Source organism: Salarias fasciatus, chromosome 22 (genome assembly GCF_902148845.1).
Source record: "Salarias fasciatus chromosome 22, fSalaFa1.1, whole genome shotgun sequence".
Classification (NCBI taxonomy): domain Eukaryota; kingdom Metazoa; phylum Chordata; class Actinopteri; order Blenniiformes; family Blenniidae; genus Salarias; species Salarias fasciatus.
The window spans coordinates 22,997,881-23,019,681 of NC_043765.1; the positions used below are offsets into that span (position 1 = coordinate 22,997,881).

The 21,801-nt window shown below is 43.9% G+C and overlaps 1 protein-coding gene across 3 annotated transcripts in view; it reads right to left on the minus strand.

Annotated features, from left to right (window-relative positions):
* The window catches only part of trappc9 (trafficking protein particle complex subunit 9), a 210,913-nt gene that overhangs the window by 107,313 nt on the left and 81,799 nt on the right, over positions 1-21,801 (minus strand). For all 3 annotated transcript variants that reach the window (XM_030120460.1, XM_030120459.1, XM_030120458.1), the window contains one exon: positions 1,166-1,308. In XM_030120460.1, the coding sequence (XP_029976320.1) occupies positions 1,166-1,308 (143 nt within the window). The remainder of the gene's footprint in view (positions 1-1,165; positions 1,309-21,801) is intronic.

The window sequence follows — 21,801 nt, forward strand, 5'->3', positions numbered from 1 at the left end:
GTAACTGCATGCTACCTAATCAGCCCAAAAGACATGCAGAAGACGGAAACGGAGGACGTTTAGAGATAAAGACAGACCAATGGCTCACAGCAGCAGACGTTTTTTCTCAAAAACGATGTTTCATGTGCAGAAAACATGTAAGCGAAGAAAATGGAAAGCTTTGCAAAGCTTCGAAAACCAGCCGTTTTCAAAATTAAATTTAACATATTAGAAATATGAAAATTATGTAGTTAGCATGCCGGGCCACTAGTGGGAGCTGTTGATTGTTTTTGTAATGAAACCAAACACACACACACACACACACAAATACAGAATATATTATAAACATTAACAATGGAGAATATGTGGAAAGTTGCGTTTTCAACTGTGAAAAGTTTTCCTGAGCATTTTGAAAAAGTTTTCAAAAAGTTACGTTTCCGAGGAAACCGACACCAAAAACACAAGAGAAGTTTCCCGGCGCCTCTGGCGGCGGTGTGTTAAAGGCAGCCATGACTGTGCTGAAAACCACCGCATGAGCTCAGAACACTTGATTTCGCCTCGCAATCCACAAATGCAAGTTAAATCTGCATTATGCAAAGGAGAAGCTGTGGTCAGGATCAAAAAGACACTGCAGTCTTCTCAAAGCTTATTTGAAATGGATTGAGGCAAAATGAAAAACTGATCTCAGGAAAGATGAATCAGGAGTGGAAAAAAAAAAAAAAAAAAAAAAAAGCAGAGCCGCTGTGGCATGCAGACTAAAGAGGAGAGGGACGATCCGGCTTGTTATCAGCACGCCGTAAAAATAAATAAATAACTCCTGCATCTCTGATGGTGCTTACACTGCTGCCTGTGGCGTAAGCAGCTCACACATCAGGCGTCGACGAGCGAAGCACAGAGAGGTTTTGATCTCACTCCCATCCAGACAATGCTTTCTGCAGGGAAAGGCCTCGCATGGTTCAAAAAGACGAGGCAAAAAGAAAAAAACCTGCACCCAAACCACAGCCATGACAAGAGCCTGGCTTGTCTGCACAGCACACCTTCCACATCTTTTGTCTTTCTCCAATCAGAGCGACAAAGAACCAACTGGGAAAATATCTTGAGGAAAACACTCATTTCAACACTCTGTCCACTCTGCAGGAATAGTTTGATCCCCCGGTTCGAGTCAACAGGTGAGCTGGAGTCTTACCTGGTAGCGGGGAGCGTGCTGACTCTGGTGAAGAACACCGACGGCTCCACGTCGACGTGCACGCCCAGAGACAGCTCCCGGTAGTAGCCCTCCACTTTCCCAGCTCCGCCGGAGTATTTGAAGTTCAGCACCGCTTCCAAAGTCTGAAAGAGGCCGAAGAGAGAGAACGCACTGAGACTGAGGCGGTTTCGGGGCGATGGGTCAAGGCGTGTAACAGATAATAAAGCCTAACCCTTGGTATTGGTACATCTCTACTAAACATACTTGACTTAACTGAAGTTAATATATGTGTAGCTCCAAAATCATAATAGAGGATTACTTTCAATTATCATGTGAAGGATAATTGTGAAACGACACCGAGCGGAGCGCGCGTGATTGAGGCCAGCTCCCCGTTCCATCAGTGAAACGGGCCTCTTTTTAACATCGCCGCATTAGAAGTCATTACAGCTCAATAATAACTGTGCAGCGGAGCGGCTATTGTCCTGTGTAATGGGATGGAAGCATAATGGAGCCCGAGCCCGGAGTGCAGGGAGGGTTTGTTTGTTGGATCCACACCGATGATTCAGAGCCGCCGCACCGCGTCCTGAAACAAGGTGGAGGTGTTTGGGTGGGTGAAGTAGGTGGGATATTTTGGCCGTGTGCCACCGTGATGTGTGTGTGTGTGTGTGTGTGTGTTTGTGTGTAAGGGTTGGGGAGTCGACACAGTGAATTGCTAAGAGGTACCCGGAGGCGTGCGGTGAGTGGCGGCGGCGGCGGCGGCACAGGACAGGCGGCCAAGTGGGCGGAGGAAGGGCATGATGGGGGAATTAAAAGTGTCAGTTTATGGTGAGGGAGCGAAAGCTGACTCAGGACGATGGGGCCGAAGTTAAAAAAAAAAAAAAAAAAGAAAAAAAGGACCATCCAAGGTCCCCGCTTCCCTCCCCATGCGGCATATATCATCTCTCCACAGAGTGCTGATGGAGGCGCTGGCGCTGCCGTTCCAGAACAAATCTCCCTGATTCCTTGATTATTTTCAATCTGGATCCCCTCTTGTGGGGGCGGGGAGCCCGAGTGCGGCGATCGGGAGGCTGCCGGCTAGACGTCTGGTCCATTATAAGCTAATGACAGAGGCACCGCGCGCCGAGCAAGGGGAGAGGAAAACATTAGGGAGAATTATGATGATTGTAGATCCAGCTCCCTCATGCTCACGTCACACTTATCCCCGAGTGCACAGGCTTTATTTCACATATTCATGTTCTGCAAAAGTGATAATCTCATTGGTTCCATGTTCTGTAGTGGCGTCAGGAGGCTCAACGGACCATTTGATCACATAAAACAATGTGACGCACTCCGATCACATTTTAGACCACTGACACACTGATAATAAGAAAATCGGTACAGGAAACAAGTATTGGCATAAGAATAAACCTTCTGATATCTTCAAATGTCATTTAAAGAGTAACAGGGAACATTTAAAAAAAGGGCAGAAATAGTGATTTGTTTTATATCACGTGTATTGATGCTGAAGTGTGACAGTTTTAAAATGTGTCATCGTTCCAGGGCCTGTTCACTCCAGGCATTAGCGTGTTTCGGGTGGTCAGATCACCAAAAGACAAGTGTGAACAGACGCCAAAGAGCTTTCAGTCAAACTACTTCCTGAGGTGCTTCAGGACAAGTGTGAACAGTCTGCGTTTGTTTTTAAATCATCAGTTTCACCCTGAAATTTAAACACAATCTACGCACATTTAAGAGTCGTCGTAGGAATCAGGCGTTCGTCATGCAATTCTCATGATTTGCTGTGGGACCCCAGAAAGCAGAAATCAAAATTCAAAACCATCAATGGTCATATGTTCCAGGTGCTGCTGCCACTGCTACTACTACTGAAAGAAAACTGAGGAGTCGATCTGTTCTGAATCTGCAGGAAGAATCGCAACACAGGAAATGGACCGATTCAAGCAGTGCCGGCGCCACGATGAAAGAACAGCACGCCGACAGGAGTCTCATTTAAATTGATTGACTAAAACCTGTCCAACTTCTTGAGCGGAGACTCCAGTCGAATCCAATTTCCATAAATGTTTCTTCGATAACAACGTGCTCCGCACTTGTTTATCCCGGGTTTGGTAAAAGATATTACTGCTGAGTTGGGCTACGGAACTCCGCTGACGTGAAAAATGAAGCGCGAGCTGGAGCTGGAACGCCTGGCTGGTTCTCCCAGCATGTTCACATTTGGAATCCATTTACACAATTCAGCTCTTTACAAAGACAGCTATCCCACCTAGAGATGACCTCATCCTCATCAGATTTAGAGAGCCAGGTTTCAGTTCAGATGAAGAACACCCAGACCAGACCTGCACTTCGATTCAGCCACTTCCTTCAAAATCTATGTTGAACAACTTGAACTCTCTCAAGAAAATGGAAACTTTAAATTGGATTTCCTCAATAAAGATCCAGAAAAAACTAAACAGGAAGTCAGAAAGCTTCAGTGTGGCTTCAATCTGCTGGTTCTTCATCATCGGTTGGGTTGCCTGTTGAGTATTTTCCCTCAGTGACGATCAGTGCTGCCACCTGCTGTTTGGTTGGTGCTGCTTCATCACCTTCATTCTGACTGAATCAGTTTCGACCCACGGTCAACACACGAGGAACAGGCGTCGCTTTAGGTAACGCCTGTGGTCATCTCTCCAACGTTGTTTTTGAGCCGCTGTGTTCCTGCGGCCGCTAACGGACGCCACCAATCCTCTCCACAGACAGCGACTGCCTGAGCGACATGTCAAACTGCGGCTGCGTCCCCCGATTTCCTTTTCCACACCGGAGCCGACCCCTGAGTCCCTCCTTCCTTCATTTCTCTCCCTCTCTCTCTGTTTCTCTCCAGCTCCCCCCCCCCCCCCCCTCCCTCTCTCTCTGTTTCTCTCCAGCTTCCCCCCTCCCTCCCTCCCTCCACCCTTCGGGACTGCATTTCAGTCACGTTGGGCTAAAAATAGCTCCTGCTGTAATGAGCTGGCTGCGCCGTATGAGGAGGCTGGCAGCAGCACGTGCAGAAGGAACCAGCCCGGCCACACACACACACACACACACACACACACACACACTCACACACTCACACTGAACATGATGAGCAAGAAGATGAGATGAAGGTAATGTTTTGATCAAAGAGTTCGTCTGCGCCGATACCAGAGACGACGCGCGCCGCGCTACATCTAATGTAATGTACAAATCACCTACAGTAACCGCTCATAAATATTTAAGACGCTGACTTCATTTTCTGCGTTTCAGCTCTGGGGAGCGCCACACTACAGGAACACTGAAAACAACGGAGCTGTTTGTTTTAGCACAGAGAGCACCGTGCTATAAACATAACCGTCAGTATTGATCAGGAAGCCAATGTGGTAGAAGTGAAATTTTACCTACTGAAGGTCTTCAATAAATTTATTTTATTCGGCAAAGTCCAAACTCCAGAGTCAGAAGATTTACATTGATGTAAAACTGACACGCACTTGATATCAAGAATAAGGCCTCCTCATCAGTATTTATTCAAGGCACTGTCAGAACAGTGATTGTCAGATAACTTGAGTTTGATGGAAGGGAAAACTTTCCACGTCAAACTTCATTCATCAGTTTGTTTCAGGATCACGACCCGGCCCGACAGGTGAGGGGCTGGACTCTGACTTGTCCAAAATGGACGTTTCCACCGCAGGAAGGCGAACCTCCGCCCCGTTCTCCGGTCTTTAACCATCCCGACATTTGCTTGACAGTCGAGGCTCTCACTGAATCGTCATTCACAAACACGACGTGGGGAGAAAGCAAAGAGGAAGAGGAGAGAAGATGCTGAAGGCCGTCTGAAAGCCTTGGCACACCAATAAAAATTGTGTATTTTAAGGAGGACTGTGGCACGGACCCGAGTCTCATGACAGGAATACTGAGGTTACACATCACAGGGAGGAACACCTGCATGGTTTGACAACTAAAGGATGTCGTAGCTAAGCACAAACGGCGAAATGATCTTTGAAAAAACTTCACAGTGAGAGGAGTAATGCCCAGAAATGATTGGATTACTTATCAAGTCATCTTTCATAGCTGGGTTATCCATTAAAGAAGACTGATTTAAGTCAGAGGAAGACCCCAGATCATCATGAGGCGCAAGTCAGTCAAGCAGACATTTTTTTTTATCTTCTTTTTAGGGAGACAAAAAAACATAAAAACATGTTATTCTGTGCAGCAGCACATCAGGCTGGACTTCACGTAAAAAAAGCAATGCACTCAACTACATTCCACAACACTGAGTAATCCTCTTGAGGGTAAAAACTTATACGAAAACTTCCTCCCCTAAATTCTATTTCTCAAACTTCTCAAATACCGATGATGAAACCACATCTGTCTCACAAAACTGAGCTCCAGGAAAAAAATAAGACGTCGAGAGTCGAGTAGCGATCCGAGCTGACTCGGGTTTCCTCTTCGAGTTCACGTCCCGTGAGCAGACTGGGTGGATCAACAAGGAACCCGCGGTTCTCTGCAGCACCTGTGCACATGTGCAAACACGACGACTGAAATACAGTTTTAAATGGTGATCATGCATTTCCCCTGAAAACACTGTAAATGGAGTGTGCCCTCTGAAATCCTGGCTTGGACGAGTCTGAACTAAGAAGCATTCGAATCTGAGACAGAGAAATGAGAAGCGACCATTTTCCAAGTTAACTTAACATCCAACTTTTAATTTTGTTGGTTTTATTACAGTAGATAAGAACTGCTCTGGAATTAGACGCAGCATTTGATCCTGAACAATGACATATAAATAACTAAAGCTCTCAGTGTAAAAAAAAAAAAACAAAAAAAAAAACATTAACTTAACACTGAGAGGGGAAAAAAAAAAAAAAAACATTTCCTCGCTGAGCTGAAGTCAGTGGAAGAGAACACATCGTTATTACACTCCGTCCAAATTTCTGAGCACGACTCACATTATTTGCTCCGAGTTTGATTTTTCTAAAAAAGCAAGCACAAAAAAAAATATATTTAGCCCGACAGAAGTTCACAAGTTATAGTAGGTGTGAAATGTGATGTGTCGGGTTAAAACTGCAAAAACAACGAGGAGCGTCTCAAAATGCATTGACTTCTTGCACGAATGCAGACTTCTTCCCTTTCCTTCTCACTGTCACCTTTCATTTTTCTGTTTCAGGTTTCATATTTAATAGCAAAAACTGCAAAAAAAAAAAAAAAAAAAGAATCTTCCTGCATTATTTCCACAATCTCAGAAACTTGAAGCGTCAAAGAAGCTGCTGTGAAACATCGTTTTCTTGCGTCCGGCCAAATTAACAGCATTATTAAAGTCGGTTCACTTTGAAAACATGGTTATAATCATATGTCGTGTGTCTTTACGTCTTCTGGAGTTTCTCTTCCCCCTCATAAGAGGGACAGGTGGGCTGGATGGTGGGCTGGATGGTGGGTGGGCGGGGGATCACGACTCACTTTGACAATGTGCTGAAACGGTGGTCTGGGCGCCTAATTGCCCCTGAAATGAGACTTGACCCCTGTTTGGGTTGCATCTGCCCAGTGGTGGGAGGAAGTGAGCCGTCAGCCAGGAGAGCCATTTAAACGCCTGACGGCTCCGGAGTGGAGAGAGAGAGAAAGAGAGAGAGAGAGAGAGCGAGAGAGAGAGAGAGAGAGAGAGAGAGAGAGAGAGAGAGAGAGAAAACCTGGCGAAATTGACCCAAGGGCGTTTGGAAGCAGTAATGGCAGCAACAGTGGGATCGCCGCTCCTCGTGTCAATCAATGAGCCAATCAGTGGCTCACCCCGGGGTGCCACCTTAAGGGGACAGGCGGGAGTTAAATATCACACTGAAGTGAAATCAAATCCCGAGGGAGGACATCATGTTCCCGATCAGCGCAGATAAGTGGAGGAAACTGATTCATGGCGCCCGCGCTGAAGGCCGTGAACTTGACGTAACTTGACAACAATACAAACGGATGAGATCGCCGTCGCTGCTCACACAAAACGCCAATCATGGCAGAAAGAATAGGAAAAGACAGAACCTTGATGTAAACATCCTTCAAACATTAGAAGTACGGATGCAACAAAAATTAATTATATAATTTCAACATTAATGAACCTTTTTCCACTGTTTCCTCTGGTCTGATCTAGAGTCTGCTGTCTCCATAATTCCCATGAACATGTGCAAATCCTATTCTGACAAACATCAACGAGACAAATCCTCGTATCCCCTCATGATCTCCAGCATCCTCCACAGAGAGTCCAGACCTCTGGTGGATGGAAAGCGCCGCACCAGATGATGAAATGCAAAGCAATTTTAATCCCCGAAAACACTCCACAAACATTCTACTTGCTCATTCCCCGATGCATTCCTACTGAATATTTAACACTCAGACTCTGCAAACTGTGTTTTTTTTATAATCTATTATGTTCCTGGTGCATTGTGGATCAGACTAAGTGCGTCTGTTGAATATGGGGTTCAAATGTCACATTCCAAACATGCCTGCGTTTCATATGCTGTCATACTTTTTGATTTCTTGGGTCTAATTATCAATAATTTGGCAGAATCTGTCTGCATTCCAGCCTTTGTTGAGGCGCTACGGTGGTATACGTGTGTCCAGGAGACAGCTTCACATTATCACGCTTGTTGACGAGCGATGATTCATGAGAGGGGAAGAGGGCAGCGGAGCTGATAAGAGCCAACATGTTCTCTATTGGCCCCGTGGTGTAATGACTTTGCAAAAAAAAATTGCCAGATGATGAGGAGGAGCGAGGGCGCTGCCAACGAGCCCGCTGTTGATCTGACAGCTGACGGAGGTAACAACCGGGCTGACCGAAATAGCTGACACTGCTGACAGGAAAATAGTTTTTTGTTTCCTTTTCTTTTCTTCAGGAAAGAACCTGGTAGAAAAGCCGAGCATAGCGTGAGGTTATCGCTATACCAGCTTCAAAATCCTCCTTTTGACCAAAAACAAAAAAAAAAAAACAAAAAAACAAGCGCCGCACCTCGAGCGTCTCACAAACGGGTCTGTTTAATGATGGTCCTGACATTTGTGCCCACAGCGTTTATAATGTCACTCTCAGCAACCTGCCCGCTCCGGCGGTTTGGGTGTGCCGGCGTCTGATGAGGAGCCAATTAGGAGCTGAAGCTTTTTAATAAGTGGGCGAAGAGGAATCAGTGGAAGAGAAGTGTGTGTGTGTGGAGCAGGTGGAGGAGGAGGCCAGAAAAAACTGCTGTTTCAAAATGGCAAGAGTTCAGTTGCGGTGGAGGTGTCAAATATAAGGTCAGGGGACCAAAACTGGACGGCAAGAGGCTCAAATCCAGCCCACAAAACTACCAAACAAACTGCAAAAAAAACCTGCACCACCTCACATGAAAACCCTTTCCTGCCTGATGAGCGTTTCACGTGTGACAGCAGATTAAAATCTAAAGGCTTCTCTGCAGGGATTAGCCGCTGATGAAAGGATCTGCCAGTGGAAACCTTCAAACGTGTGGCGCCGCAGGCCACTTGCACAGTTACCCATCACTGGAAGACAAGTCCCATTTCTCCAGTAAACGGGATTTCCTGAGGCAAACTTTCATTGATGCTGGTTCATAATTTGCATTCTCATTTTCTTTCCTTTTTTTAATATATGTGTTTGTGTGTGTGAGCATGAGGTCATTGGAGTTGTGGAGCATATCCAAGCCGACAAAATACTAAATATTTGATCATTTAAAGCTGACAGAATTGGTGTGTATGTCCACATATATAAGGATGGATTATCTCATTATGTTCTTATGAAGAAACCAATCTGAATTTTTGTTACCCTTATTGCGTCCGTTTTCACCACAACGGTGCTGAGGATCATTGAAAAGATAACTTTCTTGATTCTTTTTTGCTATGAAACCACATAAACACATGCAAGCAAAGAAAAATAGGCTGTGAATATTAATAGCAAGCACGCGGAGATTCGTATGGACAGAAAACAAAGTTGGATTGCTCTTCTAGGTCCCAGGAGAATATGAACCCGAGAGTCGAGACACTCTGGAGGCCACCACTGTTGTTGTCACAGACATCCTACTCACGCATGTGCAGGAGAGCTACTCACAATGGACGTGGTGCACGAGTAGTGCCAGCATTTCAAGAAAACTTGCATTTTCCCCTGTTTACACAGAGACAATGTTGAAGTATTTCAAAAGTTTCACCAGCTTGCATTTTCCGTGGCTCCAAGCAGCGCTGTGATGTAAAGGGACACTCAAAAACCAACAAAGGTTTTCCGTTTTTCACTTGAAAATGTCGAGCAAACGGAGCCTAAGGACTAAAGACCTGAGATACAGACAAACAGGAAAGATTAAAAAAAAAAAAGCTGTGGTGTTTACAGATTCAAACACAAAGTTAGCAAACATGGTGGAAACAGTGGCACACTCTCATATGTTCCACCAATTTTCAACCAAAACAGAAGCATAATTCTATGAGAAAGAAGATGAACGATTTACTCAGTAAATACAAGCAACTGCACTGTGTGAAGGTGGTGCCAAGACTGCCAGTGATTATTCGGTCTGCTCCTCGTCCTCCGCTGGTTTGAACTAACATCAAGACGTCGTGCCAATATTTCCCCAAAAAAACTGCATTCATGCTTTGCTGGTCTGTTTGATTTTCAATTACAATAAACATTAAAAAAAAACAACAAAAAAACAAAAATATGTTCATGGGGCAGAGTATATATTAAAGCTTTCACCCTGTCAGACATTTGTTTTATTTGCTTTTGGCTCCTGAGGACAGCTAAAGGTGTCTGACGAATTCCTCATTTCCATTCTCCACTTTGAAATGTGCTTGTTGTCAAACAATGCTCACACGCGCCAGATCCGCAGGACAAACACCACCAGTGGCACCGCCACAGCGTTTAAATCAACACAGTCTCTGCTCTGCGAGGACTGCTGGGAACTGGAAATGTGTTTTTCCTTCCCGAGGTCAGTGGGAGCCGCCACGGCCGGCCCATTTCCACGATTCCGAACTCCGCGTTCTTGTCCGACGAGACAAGGTTATCGCGCAAAACGGCCTTGTGCAGCTTGCGTAAATATTTAGAAACCGCCGCTCGCTGACCTGTCTGTGCACTCAGCATATGTAAATACTGAAGTCCAACCCACTGCACACACTCCCGACCACAGACATGAGGCGCACTGCGACTGACACCGAATCACCAATGATATGCAAAGCTGACATTTTTTGAGCGTCCCTCGACATTTGTCCGAGGCGGCGGGGCTGTCAGACGCTTCATTGGTTAAAAACACACTGCGGTTTTTCCAATAAGAGAAGCGGAGCTTCGCTGGATGTTTGCTGTCAGGGAGTCAGAGCGGCCTCAAACTCACACTTTGTGTTTGCAAACTGCTTGATAGCGGGGGGGGGGGGGGGGGGGGGGGGGGGGGGGGGGGAACTCGGCTATCAAAGGAAATGTGCACTTTGAAGTCTGCCGAGTCGCCTCCGAAAGCCTTGTTCAATACGTATGTGAAGGATGCAAACATGCTGAAAACATTAGATAATAATAAAGACGAGCCGAGCTGAACTCAATTAACGGAACTGGCTGAATTCATCAAAGAGAAAGAGATCCGTCCCTTCAGTGTGGCGACGTCCCAATCTGGGTTTTCCTTTTGAGACATTTCAAACCAGGGTTTGAATCCCGCTCAGCAAAGATGTGATCAGTACAGCATTCAAGAACCTCGAAATTTCCACATGTAAGTGTGATCTTTTCTGCACCCCTCTCACTGAAGTGCACTAAAAAACTCAGCAAATGTAGAAATAATGACGGTTTCCACGATGAAAGTTGAATCTTCCAGCACTTGATTGTATTTATTTCCGAGCAGACATCCACCTAATGACTCAGTGTTTGCTTCTACTTTAATCACCATCTTTAATGCTGCGATACGGCTTTCACCGAGGAAACACACCGAGCTGTACCGAGGACGAGGCGCTCGCTGGTTTTGAATCTCAGACTCAAGGGTGGGCTTACGATGTTGGCTCGGAAAAGCGTCAACTTCAGGCAACAGATGTCGTTACGGCATTTCCCAACAGTCATTTCTATATCTAAATGAGCCTTCCAACCTCAGTTTAGAGCCTTATTAATAATGGATTAACAATAAAAAAGTCTAATAATCTCGATCCAGAAGATCCCCAAACTTTTAAATTGCCTTGATACTAACCTAAGTGGCCACCAGTGGAATGTTATTAGAGATGTTTCTGGAGACTTTGGCCAAATTTGGAACATTTTTTTCTTTGAGACTTTATTAAATTGAGTAGATGGTAAAAAAAAAAAAAAAAAAAAAAGGAAAATACCCAAAATATGCTGTGTGTATTGGAGCCATGTGAGGGCTTCAAATCCTGCTGAAGGTGCTGTGCAGTACTCTGGCATCACAGTCAGCGATTGTATTCGAACTCTCATTGACCATGATGGCGCACTATCATTGTTAGCATTGCAGTAAAGCAGTCCGATACATTAATGGCTCACAGTTCTCTTCATCTACGCTTCGTCTCGCGGTGACAAAAGCCTCCGTCATCCCACGCGTTACTGTATCTCGTTGATCTCGGTTGACACAGCTGATGAGATGATTGTGTTCCCCTGTTCAGTCACATCGTTGAGACAAAAGAAATACTCAGACGTGTGCGAACAACACGGACAGCGCCGTGGTAATGAACAAAACAAGCTGATTGGGACACGTTTTGGTGCATGTTTTCTCTCTGCCACCTGTACTTCTTGAACAATCCAACATCTAAACTCCTTTTATTGCCCCAAAGTAATGCAATCTCACAGTTACAGGCTTTTATCTAGCAAATATAGCAGCATTTAACTAATGGTAATTGTGTTTGGTAGTTGACAGCCTGGCATGATGCAAACCCAGGTGTGTCTGCTGAGTGATTCGATTTCTTTTCCTGAGTGTTGGCTAATTCACTTACCGACGGTTCAATCTGATTAGAGGTTGTGAGTCATGATGTGGTAGGAAACAGGATGAAGAGAAGCACTGAATTGTGTCAGCGGGTGAGTGGCATCGATGAGAGCCGGAGACCGGGGCCGGACGCCGTGCGCACCGGTGAAATTTGCTGTCGCGGCGTGATTAGAAGTAAACAATAAGACTCACGGGCACTTCGAGACGTGAAACGTGCGGTCTGGGTTGAAATCGTTGGTCACATGCAAAGACGAGCATCGAATCAACCACATTGGAAGCCTTACTCCTAAAAATATCGACAATCTCAACATAAAGTCAATTCTAATGACGGTCTCCTGTGTTGTGTGCGCTACGCTTGAGAAACTTATTGTTTTTTAAAAAAAACTGTTTTCCTTGAAATTTTTACAATTTGCTTGGAGGTTTGGCAGGCCGGAATGGAGCCTCTTGGGGACCTGCTTCAGTCCACAGGCCTTATGTTTGACACCCTAGTTTATTCAAATGTAATCTGTCTCCTTCGTAATATTACGAAAGGGTGTACCACAAGGCTCCCCTTTTGGACCACTGGTGTTTCCCACTTATGTCAATAGTGTGAGTCAGAACATAAGTGATGCTTGTTAACAATTTTATGTTGATGAAACTGTAATTTATTAAAGTTAAATTTATCAAAATGGGGGCTATGGCCCCATTGCGTTGGTGGGAACTTAATGGGTTGTGTCTGAAATGTGTTAAAAAAAAAATTGCTTTCCTTGAAATCTTTACAATTTTTTTTGGTGGCTTTAGAGGCCAGATTGGAGGCTCTTGTGGGCCAGTTTTGGCCCACAAGCCTTATGTTTGAAAGCCCTTCTCTAGCTTTTATAAAATATTAATTTTCACGGCACAACCAGGTAGCGGGCATCATGTACAGGAACATATGTACCGAGTACAGACTGGAGGTCTCAGGGTCAAGATGGGAGTCACCTCCAAAGGTGGTCGAGAACAATCGAGCCAAGATCCTGTGGGACTTCCAGATCCAGACTGACAAGCAGGTGATGGCCAATCAGCCTGACATAGTGGTGGTGGATAAACAGCAGAAGACAGCTGTGGTGATAGATGTAGCAATCCCAAGTGATGGCAACATCAGGAAAAAGGAGCACGAGAAGCTGGAGAAGTACCAAGGGTTGAGGGAAGAAGTAGAGAGAGTGTGGGGTGTGAAGGCGACAGTGACACCAGTAGTGATCGGGACACCGGGAGCAGTAACCCCCAAGCTGGGAGGATGGCTCCAGCAGAGACCAGGAACAACATCTGAGATCTCTGTTCAAAAGAGCACAATCCTAGGAACAACTAAGATCCTACGCAGAACCCTCAAGCTCAAGGCCTCTGGTAGAGGACCCGAGCTTGAAGGAGACAGACAATACTGCAGGGGTGGCGAGAACACAGTTTATATATATATATATATATATATATATATACATATATATATATATATATATATATATATATATATATATATATATATATATATATATATATATATATATATATATATATATATATATACATATATATATATATATATATATGAGGGGGGACCCAATAGAAACCGGACTGTGGTTCTAACTTTTTATTTTTTTATTTTCACATTTAAAGGTGCTGTAGGCAGGATTCAGCATCTCCGCCATCTTGCTTAGGTTTACCTAAGCAAGATGGTGATTTGAAACCCAGCACAGCCAATCCTGTCTTGTTTTCTCTGACATCAAGCCCTTACGCAAGTTAAGCCCCTCCCACAAGAACGTGTGACGAACGCCCCTCGACCAATCACGGTTAGACCCTCAGGGGCTCTTCTGATTGGTCAAAGATACCTGGAGCTGTTGAGATTCCTTTTCATCTCAGAACAGAGACAGACGGAAACGCTGCGCCCTCGCGGTAGTGCAGTTATACTACACTCCTAAAGGATTATCAACGGATACTCTGACATTTAATCCAAAGAAAACACAGAAAAATTAGCACTGACTAGCAAAATCCTGACTACAGCACCTTTAATCAAAACTGTCACCTTCAAAGTCCTCTCTTTCGGCTTGAATACAGCGCTGCAGCCGGGATTTCCATTGCTCAATACAGTCACCATGCTCCTGCGTAATGGTCCCTTTAAGAGCTTTCTTCGATTTTTTTTGCACCTCTTCCACGTCATCAAATCTCCGCCTCTTCAGTTCCTTGTTCATTCTTGGGAAGAGAAAAAAGTCACAGGTTGCTAAATCGAGGGAATGGGGCGGATGGGGCAGCAGGGCCATGCCGTTTTTCATCAGGAACTGTTTTACACGCAGAGCCCTGTGCGTAAAACAGTCCCCACACTCCCACAGCGCCGCCGCTTCGGCCTGACCGCCTCCTGGAGCCGCCGCAGCAGTGATGATCTTCCCAAACAGCCTCCATCGTCCTCCAGCTGCCTTTTCAGCTCCTGGCACATGTCCACGCCAGCCTGTTTCTGCTCCATGGTTAAGAGGCACCGGACCATTTTCCCATTTTTCGAAGAAGGGGGCGGGACTGTCGTAACATAAACACTGCGTGTGAGCTGCCTGTGTGTCACAATGGCAGTGAATGGTATTTTTGTTCCCCCTCGTCAAACTCATCAAATACACAATCCAACAACCCCCAAACACTTTGGTGGACACGTTATAATCCGCACATTCACTACGCTGTGGAACACCAACAAATAATATTGTAGCGTTACGACACTGAAGCAAATACTGGGAACTACTTTTTCTTTTGAGATCACTACGCCCAGACGCCATGTTTAGTAAGTAGTTCCGTCTTAGCAATCTTCGCATAAACAACTCAATCTCATAATTTTGTATTAATATTTCACAGCGTAGTGAATGTGCGGATTATAGCGTATGTGTGTGTGTGTATATATATATATATATATATATATATATATATATATATATATATATATATATATATATATATATATATATATATACAATGGGGGAAATAAGTATTGAACGCATTAACTGTTTTGTCATACATTTATTTCCAAAGATGCAATTCATGTGACATTTCTTCCAGACACTGGTATTAACTCAAATAATCCACACATGAAAAGAAATCACAACATTCAAATCCATAAATAGTGATTATGTGGAATTAAGTGCAATAACACAGGAAAAAAGTATTGAACACACCATGGGAAAGCTGTATAGTTTGTCAAGGAAAGGCACCATACCATCTCACACCTGAAAGTAATTAGTCTTTGTACTTCCTATAAGTGCAAACCAACATCAGCTGGGTTAGTGCTAATTGATGGCCCTATAAACAGGTTGTTTTTTCACCAAGTAGTCAAACAAGACACATCTCATGATGGGTAAAAGCAAGGAGCTCGCTCAAGACCTTCGCAGCCTGATTGTTGCTCAGCATCAGAATGGAACTGGTTACAGACTTATCTCAAAGAATCTGAGTATTCCAGTAAGCACCGTTGGGGCCATTATCCGCAAGTGGAAGAAGCATCACCTTATCATCAACAGGCCGCGCACAGGAGCTCCTCGCAAGATTTCTGACCAGGGAGTCAGAAAGATGGTCAGAAGAGTTCTCAAAGAGCCAAGGACCACCCGGAAAGCACTCCAGCAAGACATGGAGGCAGCAGGTACAAGTGTTACAGAGAAAACGATAGGCAATGCACTCCACCGCCATGGCCTCTATGGACGCTCAGCCCGCAAGACTCCGTTCCTCAAAAAAAGGCATGTTGAAGCTCGTCTAAAGTTTGCTAAACAGCATCTGGATAAGCCTGTGGAATACTGGGAGAATGTTGTCTGGTCAGATGAGACCAAAATTGAACTTTTTGCCTGTCATACTACACACCATGTTTGGAGGAGAAATGGCACTGCACATCACCCAAATAACACTATACCAACAGTGAAGTTTGGTGGTGGAAACATCATGGCATGGGGTTGTTTCTCATCTCGTGGTACTGGCAGACTTCATATAATTGAAGGAGCAATGAATGGAAACATCTATCGGCAAATTCTTGAGATGAACCTCCTGCCATCCACCAGGATGATGAAGATGAGACGGGGCTGGACCTTTCAACAGGACAACGATCCGAAGCACACGGCAAAGTTGACTCTCGAATGATTTAAAAAAAAGAAAATCAATGTGTTAGAATGGCCCAGTCAATCACCTGACTTAAATCCGATCGAACATTTGTGGAAAGAACTAAAGATAAGGGTTCACCAGAGGGCACCAAAGAATATTCAGGATTTGAAGACAATCTGTGCGGAGGAATGGGCAAAAATCACACCTGAGCAGTGTGGGCGATTAGTTCATACATACAACAAGCGTCTGGAAGCAGTCATTGCAAACAAAGGCTTCTCCACAAAGTATTAAACGAGTCTCAGATAGTGTGTTCAATACTTTTTTCCTGTGTTATTGCACTGAATTCCACATAATCACTATTTATGGATTTGAATGTTGTGATTTCTTTTCATGTGTGGATTATTTGAGTTAATACCAGTGTCTGGAAGAAATGTCACATGAATTGCATCTTTGGAAATAAATGTAATGACAAAACAGTTGATGCGTTCAATACTTATTTCCCCCATTGTATATATATATATATATATATATATACACACATATATATATATATATATATATATATACGCGCACACACACACACACACACACTCAGGCAGACACACACCTGCTGGGATACTACCTGCCACGTGAAAAAACAGGTGCACCGGATGGCAAAGCGTCATCAGCGAGCGCGGAGCAGCCCAAGGTGAGCCGGGCCATTGCTTGGCCCGGCTCACCATATTTCACGCTCGGATTCACGTCCAGTCAGCATGAGGAAATCGCTCATTTCAACCGCCGGGCTCGCACACACCAGCAATTTCACACTCACACTCTCCAGCAAGCCAACAAAGAGAACTTCATCGTGACCCTCCGGGGGCGCCACTGAATTTTACACTAAGGCTCATTTGCTTGATCACTGCAGGTCGCTGCTGTTCTGTGATATTTTGGGATTTTTCATGGACACCGACTAATTACCAGACGAGTTTATTTCCGGTGCCAAATATCAGAAGTTGAACTCGAGTTTACGAGAGCACATTTCAACTTTCTGTCTCAACTTTCAAAGGTCTGTCGCTCTCTCCGGTCGATTGATTTAGCAGCGCCCGGTTCACTGAGCAGGTGGGACGCTTCAGGAATATAGATTCAGAAGGAGAGAAGAGAAACTAAAAAAAAAAAAAAGCCTGTTCTGATTGAGTGAATCAAAATACGAGCATCCAATACATGAGTTGCATAATTTAGTCATTCCAAACAAGATTCTGCACCATTGACCACAGCATGGCGCTGAACAAAGACCACCGCAGTGTTCCAGGGAAATGATTTATTAACATAATTGGGGCTAAAAAAAAATAATAATAAATAACTCATGTAACCTGTGAGAAATCAGTTGACACGACAAGGTTTCAAGTTAGAACACATCACAGTTGTGTTTTCCTTTCAGAAAAGTTCTGGATTTACGAAGAAACACTGAAAATGATGTAGTTAGCATCGCTTCATAAAGGTGCGGTTTCTCTCGTTTCCTCAAAAACTTTTCAATTTTTACTTAAAAATGCGGCTTTGCTCTTTTGGAGCTTGGATTATGGGCCAAAAGCAACTTACACTGGCATTTGAATCATAAAACATGTACTAATCGTTCACTTTTCAGAAAAAAATAATGACAAGCACAACCTTCACTATTCCCTATCGTTCAAGACGGGCTATTGAGGGAAAAAAAAGGCTCCCTGAAGTACCGAGTAGACCTGAAAACTGTCACATTTAACTTGGAATGTTTGGCTTTATGTGTGGTATTTAGTGTCTTTACAAACTCATTTCACTCAAAGGTTAATTGATTATGATTTACCTTAATATTCTGAGCATTTGAAGCTTGTCTAATATGTTAAACATCAACCGGCCAACATTCTTGATCTTCTACTGGAAAATGAAAAATGCAATGTTTATTTTTAGAACGCGCGGCCAACGGTTAGTGTTTTTGTTCTAAATGGAAATTTGCTCTGGAGGATTTTAATCCAAAGGGCCATGAAGGAAAAAGCGGCCGACCACCTGTTGTTTCAGCGACCGCTGCAGCTCATAAAGAAGTGGCCTGGGAGCTCAGACGGAGTTGTGCATTTTTACATGAACGGTAATTAGGACGACGAATACAAAACTCAGACATCCCGAGGGACGGAGTCCTAATGGACCACATCATTTGGCGATCGGAGAGACACAACTCCGCAACTGAAGATTCTTGTAAGGATCAGTGGCTCTGTATCGCTGCACGTTCATTTATAGAACTGCAATGTTGTTTTATCAGCCTGTGTCAATATTTACAGGTCTGTGGAGAACTTCCCAGATCTGTATGCTCCTCAAAACATGTGTGAGAGCCATCCTATTGACTGGTTCATCGAATCCGGAGATCACAAGATCGTGGAGCAGATCCCAGCTGACTCTGCCACTCCAATCCAGGGCAAAGCAAATCAGAGGCGTGCAAAGGGAGAACATGCAAACTCCAAAAGATTTTAGAAACGAGGTAGTTGTTCTCACCATCGTTGTGTTCAGCTACAGACTTGTTTGCCACATTCACAGATGTTTGTACACGGAGGCAAATATTGATATTGTTCATCTATTTGAGCGTGCGCAGAAAAACTATGGTGCTCATTTCAGAAAAGTTAGTTTTTTCCCATTTCAATGGGGACGAGTCTGGGCGTTTTTCAAGAAGCTGAGCCTTGGGAGCGTCTTTTCACTGGCTCCGAGCCTCGTTGTCGTGTAACCAGACTTTCAATAGTGGGGCTGGGCCGATATGCTTCTTTCCCCCATTTGATTTTTTTACCATTTTTTTTTTTGTGTCAATTCGATTTAAATTGCGATTCTTCAATTCAAAAAAAAAAAAGAAAAAAGTTTTTTAGTTCACTTTAACACCAGACCATGTGAAAAAGTCTAATGATAATGTATACAAACTAAGGACCATATTCCCCCCCCAAAAAATCACATCTGAGTCCATTTTCTTTTCTTCTTTGACTGTGTACAAAAGAAACAAAAACTCTTTGAAAAGAAAAAAAGTATAATCGCCAAAAAATGAATCCCAATACTGATGTGACTCCCACCCCTACCCAAAAGGCAAGCAAAGCTGTCCGTTTTCACTGGAAGACGTAACACAAATGGCAGCTAAAAGTGTGAGCGTTTCTATATGTTCACAATAGTACAGATCACGATCCTGCAGTGATTAAAAAAAACAAACACTTCCAAATACAGCAACTTCCCCACATAACTGCCCGTCATGTATAATTCAGTACAAAACCTCTTGTTAATCAACCTGTGAGGAATGAGGATTCAGGAATTCGCCATGGGCTGCACACTGCAGCTGCTCCAATGTGCCGAATCACAGGAGAAATCACTGGAATTAGCTCGAGCCTTTAAACTCTCACCTGAGTAAATATTTTGAGAAAAGGTTCAATCTGATGAGCTGGGGAAAAAAAAAAAAAAAAACCTCCACAGCACCAAAGTTTTTCAGGAACAAGTGGATGAACAGCTCTGCTCTTATAAATGTGACGCCATGAGCTTCTTCTCATGTGGGTGAAAATAAATAAATATATAAACTACAATTCCCACTAGATCTCATTCCAGAATGTTTTTTTTTTTTTGGTCACACATCCTCCGGCCTGGATCCCATCTGTCTTGCGTTCACTCATGTTTCCTACCGTCATCGATCATGGAGGCACGGGGGACGTGTGCTTACCGTCGCAGTAACTGGGAGGCGACAGGCGGCCATACACTGACAAACCAGCGGAGGAGAGCCGAGGCGTGAGGGGGGCACAGCTGTGGTCTGCAGCTGGAGCCACAAACCCCCAATCAGCAGGGCCCGTGTACCGCCAACAGGTAAATTAAAACCCTCTGAGAGTAAATGGTTTGCTGGCGAACAGCCGGCGATCGCCATGGAGGGGGTTGAGCCGGGTCTGTGTGACTCGTGGTTATTAAAGCTCTGGATTAGTCTTAGGCTGCGTTCACAAAACATTTTCAAGTGAAAACAGAAAACTTCCAAAGGTCTTGATGAAAACTTCCATCCAGCGCACATGTGGGATCGATGTCTGTCCAGGAAAACCCAGGAATGTTACCTGAGGACTGATGGGATCATTGGCTCATTCGCTGGACATCGATTGGATGGAAATGTTAAATAAAGGGCGCATCTCTCTGAAATCCAAAACAGCAGCGACGCTACAGATCCCTGGTGTTGCTTTGAAACTTTGGCAGAGTTTAGACTATTTGAGTGAGATCTGGACAAAAGCCTGGCAGGTGGCAGAAACTTAAAGCTCACTGTTGGTTTATTAAGCATGATATGGTAGCGGCTGGTGATCAAGGAGCAACAGCCTGAACGTAAAAGCCTTCGGAGTTGAAGCCCGGCCTCCCGAGACTGACACAATCCATCAAGATGCATCCGGATGAAACAAGATGCTCAGACATACAGCCAGTCTAATAGCAGGTTGACTAAGTTATTGCTTTTATCTCAGTCCGTTTCTCTCTGGAGTCCAAGTGGAATAAAACACCAGTAAAACATTATTGACTTGTTTATAGCCGAAGCGAGTTTTGGCATCGATGGCCAACCTAATAAACAACGCCCACGACGCAGACAGATCTAACAAAGTGTCTCATCTGTAGTTAAAATACAGACCTAATTGGAGGCTGTGCAATGATGAGCTCTGACACTGCATCCCATCTTCTACTTGAACCAAATGGTTTCTCAATATAAAACACATTACCAGCAGTGCTTTTGATGGAACAATGTCCAAAATAAAGGATCAGGTCGTTTTGTGAAGCAGATCGAGAGAAAAATCCGATTCTGGGGCTGATTACTGGAGTTGTATATAGATCGGTCATCAGCATTTCGCTCAAAATGGACGATTCGATACAGCTGCCAGTAACTGTCACTGTGCAGATGTTAAAGATTTATTTTTCCAGAGAAACTCCTTTGGCATGCAAATCAACAATCAATGCGCACGGTTGAAAGCAATAGCTCATTGGATCTGCTGGATTAGTGGCCTGAAACAAGACCACTTTGCACAACCTGCTGCAAAATGTGCTAACTGTACGACACACTGCTTTCAATAACAAGCTGAAATAATATAGTTAAATCAATGTGGACACTGGAGGAACATTAGAAATAATGATATAAAGTGACTTCAGACCAAATATTAGATTAAAAACTCACACTGCACATGTCTCCAGTAGGGATCTACCGTGATTTGTATGGAATAAACCTTCGTAATGGTTTCCTGTAGCTTTCATTAAATTGCATGGAAGTAAACCTTTTTGATATTATAGTTTTTAAAGCTGGTTCATTGTTTGGCTAAAAATATGGTAAAAAGATCGAATAAAGTGTTAACATGGCTCAACTCACAAGTACATGAAAAAAAAGTAGCCCAAAAAGATAAAACTGGCAGAGAGACAGTTAAAATGTGAAAACAACCCAAAATGTGTCACGTTAGAAACAGTGAAAGCAGATGCAACAACTGAACCAACTGAAATTGAATTTAAAAAAATGGACAAAAAAAGCTAAAAGAAGACAAAACTTTAAATGCTTCACTTCCTCTATTCACAGCATCAGCAGCTGAGTCATTAAAGATGATCCCTCAAAGAAAAAAAATCAATCCCAGGAGAGAGATCAATCTGAAGATAGAGTTTGGGGCGAGCAAGCCAAAACGGGGAGCGAGAAGAAGAAGAAGAAGGAGGGAAGAGTTAAAATCCCGA